The 12,261-nt window shown below is 40.2% G+C and overlaps 1 protein-coding gene and 1 long non-coding RNA gene across 3 annotated transcripts in view; one reads left to right on the forward strand and one right to left on the reverse strand.

The window, feature by feature from the left end:
- Positions 1–12,261, reverse strand: part of LOC128647790 (receptor-interacting serine/threonine-protein kinase 2) — a 248,823-nt gene that overhangs the window by 56,647 nt on the left and 179,915 nt on the right. For both annotated transcript variants that reach the window (XM_053700516.1, XM_053700522.1), the window contains exon 11: positions 1,084–1,251. In XM_053700516.1, the coding sequence (XP_053556491.1) occupies positions 1,084–1,251 (168 nt within the window). The remainder of the gene's footprint in view (positions 1–1,083; positions 1,252–12,261) is intronic.
- Positions 1–12,261, forward strand: part of LOC128647808 (uncharacterized) — a 161,683-nt gene that overhangs the window by 25,666 nt on the left and 123,756 nt on the right. The gene's annotated exons all lie outside the window — the stretch shown is intronic.

Here is a 12,261-nt window from a genome sequence, read left to right on the forward strand (position 1 = left end):
TAATAGCTGCTGTCAATGTATTGCCCGTGCTAAGTAGAGGATCTTGGTGCAAAAATCATGTGACATTAGAACGTAAGTTCTGTAATATTTACTCGTGTATCTAGCTGCAGGTATTGGCTACACTGAGAATTTCTAAGTGCTCATTTAGCAAGAAAACAAGTAAGTTGTTTGCAGTTCTTTAACACAATTTACTTTGCTTTAACATATATTTTATTTTAACTAAAGGAGCACTTTTTCATATTTAAATAATATAAGATTGTAATATAAAATGTTTGTGTGGAACATAGCATTATCCAAAAGGGTTTCCACATAACCTTGTTTGTACAAACAGAGATAAATAGAAAACTTGTTCAAACATAGCGTCGCCTATTATTTTAAAGAAACTAAAGTACTTTATAGAAACTTTACACTTATATTTTCAATATTTAAATAATAAACATAATTGTAAAATTACATCTACGTACATATTATTCTAAGGCTAATCTTTACTTTCATAATAGAAGTTTTACTGGAACCCAAAGGAACTTATACGTTTACAGAGTAAAAAGCAATTGAGAAGAGCAAGTGGCCACAATCCTACAGCTATAACCTTGAGTAACAAGAAAGACATACAGAGCAGTAATAACCTTTCTATGTACAACAGACGTAATGCAGTGATGTATGTATGTCACTGTGATTAGCTTATTCTATGAAATAAACACCAGTATAGCAGTAAGCAATCTATCCATACTGACAAAGGCACATTTATAAGTGATTAACTCCATCTATACCAGTCACAAGTAAAATAAATAAAATAACATTTAAATGCTACTCTTTCACATGATCGCGCAACATTTGTTAGCACATTGTCTCTGTAAAGTCAGTATGTCCCCAGTGAGAAGTTGTATATATTTCAATTATATATGTACATATGATGTGCTCAATGTGTGTGGCATGGGAAACACACTACTGGTCTCTCCTTCTCATGGAAATAAATGAAGCAATTAAGTTAAATGGCATTTCTCTGAGAGTGAGGTTTCTAGAAAGCTGGTTATCATTATCAAAGAATGTTTCAAACACTTTCATGCAACCTCCCATTCTTACCTGGTGATGTTGGTGACGGCTCTGTGTGAACATGTGACCTCCTGTAGTCTGCAGGTTGGCTGAATGGAGCATTCCAACTTCCAACCGGGAGCTGAGTTAGGCCATTACAGTGGCTACCTGTAGAGGGTGTATAACTGTTGGTCTCAGTGGAGAATACTGGCAGACTTTCTGTAGGTACAGAAAGAGAGGTAGAGGGTCATCTGATGTATGGTTTTACTATGTAAGATGATAAAATCTAAAATGAATACCCTCCATAACTCTAACAGTTCTTCTGTGTCTCTTTTATATAACATGGGGAGTGTAACATGCAAACAAGAGAACAAACATTGGCTGATAAAGGGTAGGATTCATAAATGGGAATTTAAACATTGCTGGTGCTACTAATAAACAAGGTGCTCCTCATACATGACAGAGAGACAACTGAAAATGAGGAGAGTATTAAAAACACAGTGAAGAAAGATATTTTGGCAGAAGCATTAAAAAAAGAAATGTAACCTTAATAAATTATCTGTCTAGCTAATTCATATCACAGGGATTATTATTCTTTATTTATAAAGCGCCAACAGATTCCGCAGCACTGCCCATGGGTAATGGAGAAACAATACGATAAAAGACAACATTTTACAGACAAATACAGGGGGGATTGAGGGCCCTATTCCCGTGGGAACTTACAATCTAGATGGGTAGGAGGATGGGAAACAGGAAGTGGGGACTGCAAATGTGAGAATGATGTTAGTGAAGAGATAGAGGGCAACTGTTAGTTAAGTGACAGGGATTTCGTGTCCCCTTACTGTTTTTGTCTGCACCACCTTTAGTCTTTTTCACAGTTTCTGGTTGGCACAAGGAAGAATTTCAGAAAAGGGAGACTGACACCTCATAAATCGTGGAGTGGTACCATACCAGAGGGGATAACTGGAAAAGAGAAGGGTGGCAGACAGAGAGTGGTCTCACATATATAGTAAATGGGTGACAGAGAATGGATCCACAAACAATGGTGGTTTTAGGGAGTTTTGAGATTTTTACAGTACCTTAAACCTGACACCCCTAAAACTCAAAGACGCTAACAGCTGTTAAAAGGACACTCAAGTCAAATTTAAATGTTCATGATTCAGGTAGAGCATGCCATTTTAAACAACTTTCCAATTTAATTCAATTGTCAAAATCTGGAAAGTCTTTTTATATTTGCACTTTTAGAGTCACCAGCTACTACTGAGCATGTGCAAGAAATCTCAGAATATATGTATATGCATTTGTGATTGGCTGGTGGCTGTCACATGATACTGGAGGAGGGGAAATAGACATAACTTTCAAATTTGTAAGAAAAAAATCTACTACTCATTCGAAGTTCAGACTAAGGGGCCGATTCATCAAGCTCAGTATGGAGCTATATGCAGCTGTTTCTGCGCGAGCCTTCAGGCCCACCGGAAACAGGAGATAAGTAGCAGCGGATTATGTCCCCTCGCACTATAATAAATCGGCCACTGTGTGCTATTGCATTGTCTTTTTATTATGCATTTGTTGATTATGTAAATCTACTGTATTTACTGGTCCTTTAATATGATAGCAAAGCCCTTTACAACTGTCCAGCTTCCAGAATGACTGCCAAAATGATGTAACCAGAATCCAGGAGCCTCATGTAGGTTTTAGCTATAAGGTAAGTGACTGTGCAGAAAGAACAAATCAATAAGAGTTAAAGGAGAGAAGATAACAGGGAAAATTATGTTTTATATAAGAAAGATGAATGGGTAATAGAAAATTCCATCCACCAATACCTCCTCCCACCTGGATGTTTAACTTTTCACAGATTCTTGCTCACCAAATTATAAGGGCTAAAACTAGCATATGTCACAAAGGGACCGGTGATTGTAAACATTTCTATCATGCACATAAAAGAGAACTATAAATTAAAAATATTAAAATATATTTGCATGAAAAAGGGTTAAAGGGACACTGAACCCAATTTTTTTCTTTTGTGATTCAGATAGAGCATGCAATTTTAACCCCTTAATGACCACAGCACTTTTCCATTTTCTGTCCGTTTGGGACCAAGGCTATTTTTACATTTCTGCTGTGTTTGTGTTAAGCTGTAATTTTCCCCTTACTCATTTACTGTACCCACACATATTATATACCATTTTTCTCGCCATTAAATGTACTTTCAAAATATACCATTATTTTCATCATATCTTATAATTTACTATAAAAAAAATTATAAAATATGAGGAAAAAATGGAAAAAAACACACTTTTTCTAACTTTGACCCCCAAAATCTGTTATACATCTACAACCACCAAAAAACACCCATGCTAAATAGTTTCTAAATTTTGTCCTGAGTTTAGAAATACCCAATGTTTACATGTTCTTTGCTTTTTTTGCAAGTTATAGGGCCATAAATACAAGTAGCACTTTGCTATTTCCAAACCACTTTTTTTCAGAATTAGCGATAGTTATATTGGGACACTGATATCTTTCAGGAATCCCTGAATATCCATTGACATGTATATATTTTTTTTTAGAAGACATCCCAAAGTATTGATCTAGGCCCATTTTGGTATATTTCATGCCACCATTTCACCACCAAATGCGATCAAATAAAAAAAAATTGTTCACTTTTTCACAATTTTTTTCACAAACTTTAGGTTTCTCACTGAAATTATTTACAAAACACTTATGCAATTATAGCATACATGGTTGTAAATGCTTCTCTGGGATCCCCTTTGTTCATAAATATCAGACATATATGGCTTTGGTTTTGCTTTTTACTAATTAGAAGGCTGCGAAATGCGACTGCGCACCACACGTGTATTATGCCCAGCAGTGAAGGGGTTAATTAGGGAGCATGTAGGGAGCTTCTAGGGTTAATTTTAGCTTCTGTGTAGTGTAGTAGACAACCCCAACTATTGATCTAGGCCCATTTTGGTATATTTCATGCCACCATTTCACCGCCAAATGCAATCAAATTAAAAAAAACGCTAAATTTTTCACAATTTTAGGTTTCTCACTAAAATTATTTACAAACAGCATGTGCAATTATGGCACAAATGGTTGTAAATGGTTCTCTGGGATCCCCTTTGTTCAGAAATAACAGACATATATGACTTTGGCATTGCTTTTTGGTAATTAGAAGGCCGCTAAGTGCTGCTGCGCATCACACGTGTATTATGGCTAGCAGTGAAGGGGTTAATTAGGTAGTTTGTAGGGAGCTTGCAAGGTTAATTTTAGCTTTAGTGTAGAGATCAGATTCCCACCTGACACATCAGACCCCCTGATCCCTCCCAAACAGCTCCCTTCCCTCCCCCACCCCACAATTGTCCCCGCCATCTTAAGTACTGGCAGAAAGTCTGTGGCCACAGAGTGGCTCTCTCTGCACCGGATTGCTAAAAAAGGTTATTGCAGGATGCCTCAATATCGAGGCATCACTGCAATACCCGGAAAGCAACTGGAAGCGATCAGGATCGCTTCCAGCTGCTTTCCAGACCAAGGACGTACGCCAAACGTCCTCGGTCATTAAGTGTATTTTTTTTGAGGGCATGTGGCGTACGTCCTTGGTCGTTAAGGGGTTAAGCAACTTTCTAATTTACTGCTATTATCAATTTTTCTTTGTTCTCTTGCTATCTTTATTTGAAAAAGAAGGCATCTAAGCTTTTTTTGGTTTAGACTCTAGACAGCACTTTTTTATTGGATGATAAACTTATCCACCAATCAGCAATAACAACCCAGGTTGTTCACCAAAAATTAGCCAGCATCTAAACTTACACTCTTGCATTTCAATTAAAGATACCAAGAGAATGAAGAAAATTTGATAATAGGAGTAAATTAGAAAGTTGCTTAAAATGTCATGCTCTATCTGAATCACAAAAGAAAAAATTTCGCTTCAGTGTCCCTTTAAAGTTAGAAAACTGTTTAAATTGAGTTCAAGCTATTACTCACTAACTGATAAGCAGATCTGCTTTATTGATGGACACTTTGTGCCCCTTTAAAGGTGAGAAAAGCTAATAAACACCATAGAATGGAATGACCTCCCGTTGGACCGCCTCTTGGTCCTCTTCCTGCCTTATGAAAAAACAGTTAATCTGAGAGCGCTCTTCTCCTAACCCTGGGATGCTGTGTGTTTCAAACAATATAAGTACAATGTGGTCATTCGATGAAGCTGTTCTTTAGCCAGTCATTACTGCCACTGATTTACAAGCTCTTAAAATATATATATATATATATATATATATATATATATAAAATAAAAAACCTTTTTGAGGAAAATAGGTCAATACAGTTGATGTTTTAGGCATTATCTTATTAATTTCATGATATGTAAAAATATTAGTATCATATATATATATATATATATATATATATATATATATATATATAACATAATTTATGCTTACCTGATAAATTTATTTCTCTTGTAGTGTGTTCAGTCCACGGGTCATCCATTACTTATGGGATATATTCTCCTTCCCAACAGGAAGTTGCAAGAGGATCACCCAAGCAGAGCTGCTATATAGCTCCTCCCCTCACATGTCATATCCAGTCATTCGACCGAAACAAGACGAGAAAGGAGAAACTATAAAGTGCAGTGGTGACTGGAGTTATAATTTTAAAATTTAGAACCTGCCTTAAAAAGACAGGGCGGGCCATGGACTGAACACACTACAAGAGAAATAAATTTATCATGTAAGCATAAATTATGTTTTCTCTTGTTAAGTGTGTTCAGTCCACGGGTCATCCATTACTTATGGGATACCAATACCAAAGCTAAGTACACGGATGATGGGAGGGACAAGGCAGGAACATTAAACAGAAGGAACCACTGCCTGTAGAAACTTTCTCCCAAAACCAGCCTCCGAAGAAGCGAAAGTGTCAAATTTGTAAAATTTGGAAAAAGTATGAAGTGAAGACCAAGTTGCAGCCTTGCAAATCTGTTCAACAGAGGCCTCATTCTTAAAGGCCCAGGTGGAAGCCACAGCTCTAGTGGAATGAGCTGTAATTCTTTCAGGAGGCTGCTGTCCAGCAGTCTCATAGGCTAAACGTATTATGCTACGAAGCCAAAAAGAGAGAGAGGTAGCCGAAGCCCTTTGACCTCTCCTCTGTCCAGAGTAAACGACAAACAGAGAAGAAGTTTGTCTAAAATCTTTAGTTGCCTGTAAGTAGAACTTCAGAGCACGGACCACGTCTAGATTATGCAAAAGACGTTCCTTCTTTGAAGAAGGATTAGGACATAATGATGGAACAACAATCTCTTGATTGATATTCCTGTTAGAAACAACCTTAGGTAAAAACCCAAGTTTAGTACGCAGTACTACCTTGTCTGAATAAAAGATCAGATAAGGAGAATCACAATGTAAGGCAGATAACTCAGAGACTCTTCGAGCCGAGGAAATAGCCATCAAAAACAAAACTTTCCAAGATAAAAGATTAATATCAATGGAATGAAGGGGTTCAAACGGAACACCCTGAAGAACTTTAAGAACCAAGTTTAAGCTCCACGGAGGAGCAACAGCTTTAAACACAGGCTTAATTCTAGCCAAAGCCTGACAAAAAGCCTGGACGTCTGGATTCTCTGCCAGACGTTTGTGCAAAAGAATAGACAGAGCGGAAATCTGTCCCTTTAGCGAACTAGCGGATAAACCCTTTTCTAAACCCTCTTGTAGAAAAGCCAATATCCTAGGAATCCTAACCTTACTCCATGAGTAACTCTTGGATTCGCACCAATATAAATATTTACGCCATATCTTATGGTAAATTTTTCTGGTCACAGATTTCCTAGCCTGTATTAATGTATCAATAACCGAATCCGAAAACCCACGCTTTGATAGAATCAAGCGTTCAATTTCCAGGCAGTCAGCCTCAGAGAAATTAGGTTTGGATGGTTGAAAGGACCCTGAATTAGAAGGTCCTGCCTCAGAGGTAGAGCCCATGGTGGGCAGGACGACATGTCCACTAGGTCTGCATACCAGGTCCTGCGTGGCCACGCAGGCGCTATCAGAATTACCGATGCCCTCTCCTGTTTGATCCTGGCAATCAGTCGAGGTAGCAACGGAAATGGTGGAAACACATAAGCTATGTTGAAAACCCAAGGGGCTGCTAATGCATCTACTAGCACCGCTCCCGGGTCCCTGGACCTGGATCCGTAACAAGGAAGCTTCGCGTTCTGGCGAGATGCCATGAGATCCAGATCCGGTTTGCCCCAACGACGAATCAGTTGAGCAAATATCTCCGGGTGAAGTTCCCACTCTCCCGGATGAAAAGTCTGGCGACTTAGGAAATCCGCCTCCCAGTTCTCCACGCCTGGGATGTAAATCGCTGACAGGTGACAAGAGTGAGACTCTGCCCAGCGAACTATCTTCGAGACTTCCAACATCGCTAGGGAACTCCTGGTTCCCCCTTGATGATTGATGTAAGCCACAGTCGTGATATTGTCTGACTGAAATCTGATGAACCTCAGTTTTGCTAACTGAGGCCAAGCTAGAAGAGCATTGAATATTGCTCTTAATTCTAGAATGTTTATTGGAAGGAGTTTCTCCTCCTGAGTCCACGATCCCTGAGCCTTCAGGGAATTCCAGACTGCTCCCCAGCCTAGAAGGCTGGCATCCGTTGTTACAATCGTCCAATCTGGTCTGCGAAAGGTCATTCCTTTGGACAGATGAACCGGTGACAACCACCAGAGAAGAGAATCTCTGGTCTCCTGGTCCAGATTTAGCAAAGGGGACAGATCCGAGTAATCCCCGTTCCATTGACTGAGCATGCATAGTTGCAGCGGTCTGAGATGCAGGCACGCAAATGGCACTATGTCCATTGCCGCGACCATTAAGCCGATTACCTCCATGCACTGAGCTACTGATGGGCTTGGAATGGAATGAAGGACACGGCAAGCATTGAGAATCTTTGATAACCTGGACTCCGTCAGGTAAATCTTCATCTCTACAGAATCTATAAGAGTCCCTAGAAAAGGAACCCTTGTGAGTGGTAACAGAGAACTCTTTTCCACGTTCACTTTCCACCCATGCAACCTCAGAAATGCTAGAACTATCTCTGTATGAGACTTTGCATTTTGAAAACTTGACGCTTGTATCAGAATGTCGTCTAGGTACGGAGCCACCGCTATGCCTCGTGGTCTTAGTACCGCCAGAAGTGAGCCCAGAAACTTCATAAAAATTCTCGGGGCCGTGGCTAACCCAAAGGGAAGAGCTACAAACTGGTAATGCCTGTCTAGAAAGGCAAACCTTAGGTACCGATAATGATCTTTGTGAATCGGTATGTGAAGGTAAGCATCCTTTAAGTCCACTGTGGTCATATATTGACCCTCTTGGATCATGGGTAGGATGGTTCGAATGGTTTCCATCTTGAATGATGGTACCCTTAGGAATTTGTTTAAGATCTTTAAGTTCTAGATTGGTCTGAAAGTTCCCTCTTTTTTGGGAACCACAAATAGATTTGAGTAAAATCCTTGTCCCTGTTCCGATCGCGGAACTGAGTGGATCACTCCCATAATTAAGAGGTCTTGTACACATTGTAGAAATGCCTCTCTCTTTACTAGGTTTGTTGATAACCTCGACAGATGGAACCTCCCTTGTGGAGGAGAGGTTTTGAAATCCAGAAGGTATCCCTGAGATAAAATCTTCAAGTCCAGGGATCCTGCACATCTCTTGCCCAAGCCTGGGCGAAGAGAGAAAGTCTGCCCCCCACTAAATCCGTCTCCGGATAGGGGGCCCTGTCTTCATGCTGTCTTAGGGGCGGGAGTAGGCTTTCTGGCCTGCTTGCCCTTGTTCCATGACTGGTTGCTTTTCCAACCCTGTCTGTAACGAGCAGTAGTTCCTTCCTGTTTTGGAGCGGAGGAAGTTGATGCTGCTCCTGCCTTGAAGTTACGAAAGGCACGAAAATTAGACTGTTTGGCCTTTGGTTTGGCCCTGTCCTGAGGAAGGGCGTGGCCCTTACCTCCCGTAATATCAGCAATAATTTCCTTCAAGCCGGGCCCGAATAAGGTCTGCCCTTTGAAAGGAATGTTAAGTAGCTTAGATTTGGAAGTTACATCCGCTGACCAGGATTTAAGCCAGAGCGCCCTGCGTGCCTGTATGGCGAATCCGGAATTTTTAGCCGTAAGTTTGGTTAAATGTACTACGGCATCTGAAACAAACGCATTAGCTTGCTTAAGGGTTCTAACTTTGCTCAAAGCCTCATCCAATGGCTCTGTGCGAATCGCCTCTTCCAGAGACTCAAACCAGAATGCCGCTGCAGCCGTGACAGGCGCAATGCATGCAAGAGGCTGTAATATAAAACCTTGTTGAACAAACATTTTCTTAAGGTAACCCTCTAATTTTTTATCCATTGGATCTGAGAAAGCACAGCTATCCTCCACCGGGATAGTGGTACGCTTGGCTAAAGTAGAAACTGCTCCCTCCACCTTAGGGACCGTCTGCCATAAGTCTCGTGTGGTGGCGTCTATAGGGAACATTTTTCTAAATATCGGAGGAGGGGAAAAAGGCACACCGGGTCTATCCCACTCCTTACTAATAATTTCTGTAAGCCTTTTTGGTATAGGAAAAACGTCAGTACACACCGGTACCGCATAGTATCTATCCAACCTACATAATTTCTCTGGGATTGCCACCGTGTTGCAATCATTCAGAGCCGCTAACACCTCCCCTAGTAACACGCGGAGGTTCTCAAGCTTAAATTTAAAATTAGAAATTTCTGAATCCGGTCTCCCCGGATCAGAACCGTCACCGACAGAATGAAGCTCACCGTCCTCATGTTCTGCAAATTGTGACGCAGTATCAGACATGGCTCTCGTGTCATCAGCGCGCTCTGTCCTTAACCCAGAGCTATCGCGCTTGCCTCTTAAATTCGGGCATATTGTATAATACTTCTTTCATAACATTAGCCATATCATGTAAAGTGATTTGTAAGGGCCTTGATGTACTTGGCGCCTCAATCTTACGCATCTCCCGAGCGGGAGACGCAGGTACTGACACGTGAGGAGAGTTAGGTGGCATAACTTCCCCCTCGTTGTCTGGTGATAGTTTCTCCATCGGTACAGATTGACTTTTATTCAAAGCAATATCAATACAATTGGTACACATCGTTCTATTGGGCTCCACATTGGCTTTTGAACATGATGAACAAACAGTTTCCTCTGAATCAGACATGTTTAAACAGATTTAGCAATGAAACTAGCAAGCTTGGAAATCACTTTCAATAAGTTTACAAGCAATATAAAAACGCTGCAGAGCTTCAAAAATACAGATATAATTAAAACAATTCTTAACAAGAAGTGTATTATTAGCAGAGGATTGCACCCATTAGCAAAAGGATGATTAACCCCTCAATACCCAAAACGGATAAAACGGATATCAATTAAGATTTAACGCTTTTAATCACAGTCAAACACACTGTCACAGATCTGCTGTGACTGATTACCTCCCTCAAAAATGAATTTTTCAGACCCCTGAGCTCTCTAGAGACATCCTGGATCAAGGAGGATAAAGCAGGAAGACTGTGCTAGAATTTTAACTGCGCAACAAGGCGCTTAAACAAGGTCCCACTCCTATTACAACAGTGGGAGCCCTGATATAACGGTTTCCATGCAGAAAATATGTTAGCCATGTGGAAAAAATCATGCCCAAAGAGATTTATCACCAAAGTACCTCACAAAAAACGAATAACATGCCAGTAAACGTTTTATTAAAAAACAAAATTTTCCAATGTCATGCAAAGTTATCACTAAGCCTGCTACCAGTCGCTACCACTGCAGATAAGGCTTAAGTATTATTTCAGTTTTAACAGTATTTTCTCAGTCAAATTCTAGTCCCTAGAAAATAACTCGACTGCGCATACATTATCAACCTGATACCAGTCGCCACTACTGCATTTAAGGCTGTACTTACATCATACGGTAACAGCAGTATTTTCTTAGTCAATTCCATTCCCAGAAAATAATGTACTGCACATACCTCATTTGCGGAGGACCCCGCATGCTATTCCCAGTTTCTGAAGTTACCCCACTCCTCAGAATGTCGAGAACAGCCAGTGGATCTTAGTTACGCCTGCTAAGATCATAGAAAAAAACGCAGGCAGTTTCTTCTTCCAAATACTGCCTGAGATAGAAAAAACAGCACACTCCGGTGCCATTTAAAATAACAAACTTTTGATTGAAGAATAGTTAAGTAAAAACTCCAGCTCCTCTCGCGACCTCCTTCTTTGTTGAGGGTTGCAAGAGAATGACTGGATATGACATGTGAGGGGAGGAGCTATATAGCAGCTCTGCTTGGGTGATCCTCTTGCAACTTCCTGTTGGGAAGGAGAATATATCCCATAAGTAATAGATGACCCGTGGACTGAACACACTTAACAAGAGAAATATATATATATATATATATATATATATATATATATAGTGAAAATTGTTTGGTGGGTGGGGTTTATTGTTATAAATTGCACTCTGTGTTCACTTACACTATTGTCTGGTCTGAGGAAGGGGTCTGCGAACCCCGAAACGTTACTGCAATAAAGATTTAAAGTTTCTTTGAACTAAACCCAGCGAGTACAGTCCCTTATTGGAACAAGACTGTGTCGATTAGCGACTTAGCACCCTGGTTGATGACTTGTCTGCATTGTGAGTGCAGACACACACGGAGGATATATATATATACGTATATATACAGTATATATATATATATATATATACACACACAGGTGAAACTCGAAAAATTAGAATATCGTGCAAAAGTTAATTTATTTCACTAATGCAACTTAAAAGGTGAAACTAATATATGAGATAGACTCATTACATGCAAAGCAAGATAGTTCAAGCCGTGATTTGTCATAATTGTGATGATTATGGCTTACAGCTCATGAAAACCCCAAATCCACAATCTCAGAAAATTAGAATATTACATGCAATCAATAAAACAAGGATTGTACATAGAACAATATCGGACCTCTGAAAAGTATAAGCATGCATACTGTATGTACTCTGTACTTGGTTTGGGCCCCTTTTGCAGCAATTACTGCCTCAATGCGGCGTGGCATGGAAGCTATCAGCCTGTGGCACTGCTGAGGTGTTATGGAAGACCAGGATGCTTCAATAGCGGCCTTCAGATCTTCTGCATTGTTCGGCTTCATGTCTCTCATCTTTCTCTTGGCAATGGCCCATAGATTCTCTATGGGGTTCAGGTCAGG

Source organism: Bombina bombina, chromosome 1 (assembly GCF_027579735.1).
Source record: "Bombina bombina isolate aBomBom1 chromosome 1, aBomBom1.pri, whole genome shotgun sequence".
NCBI lineage: Eukaryota > Metazoa > Chordata > Amphibia > Anura > Bombinatoridae > Bombina > Bombina bombina.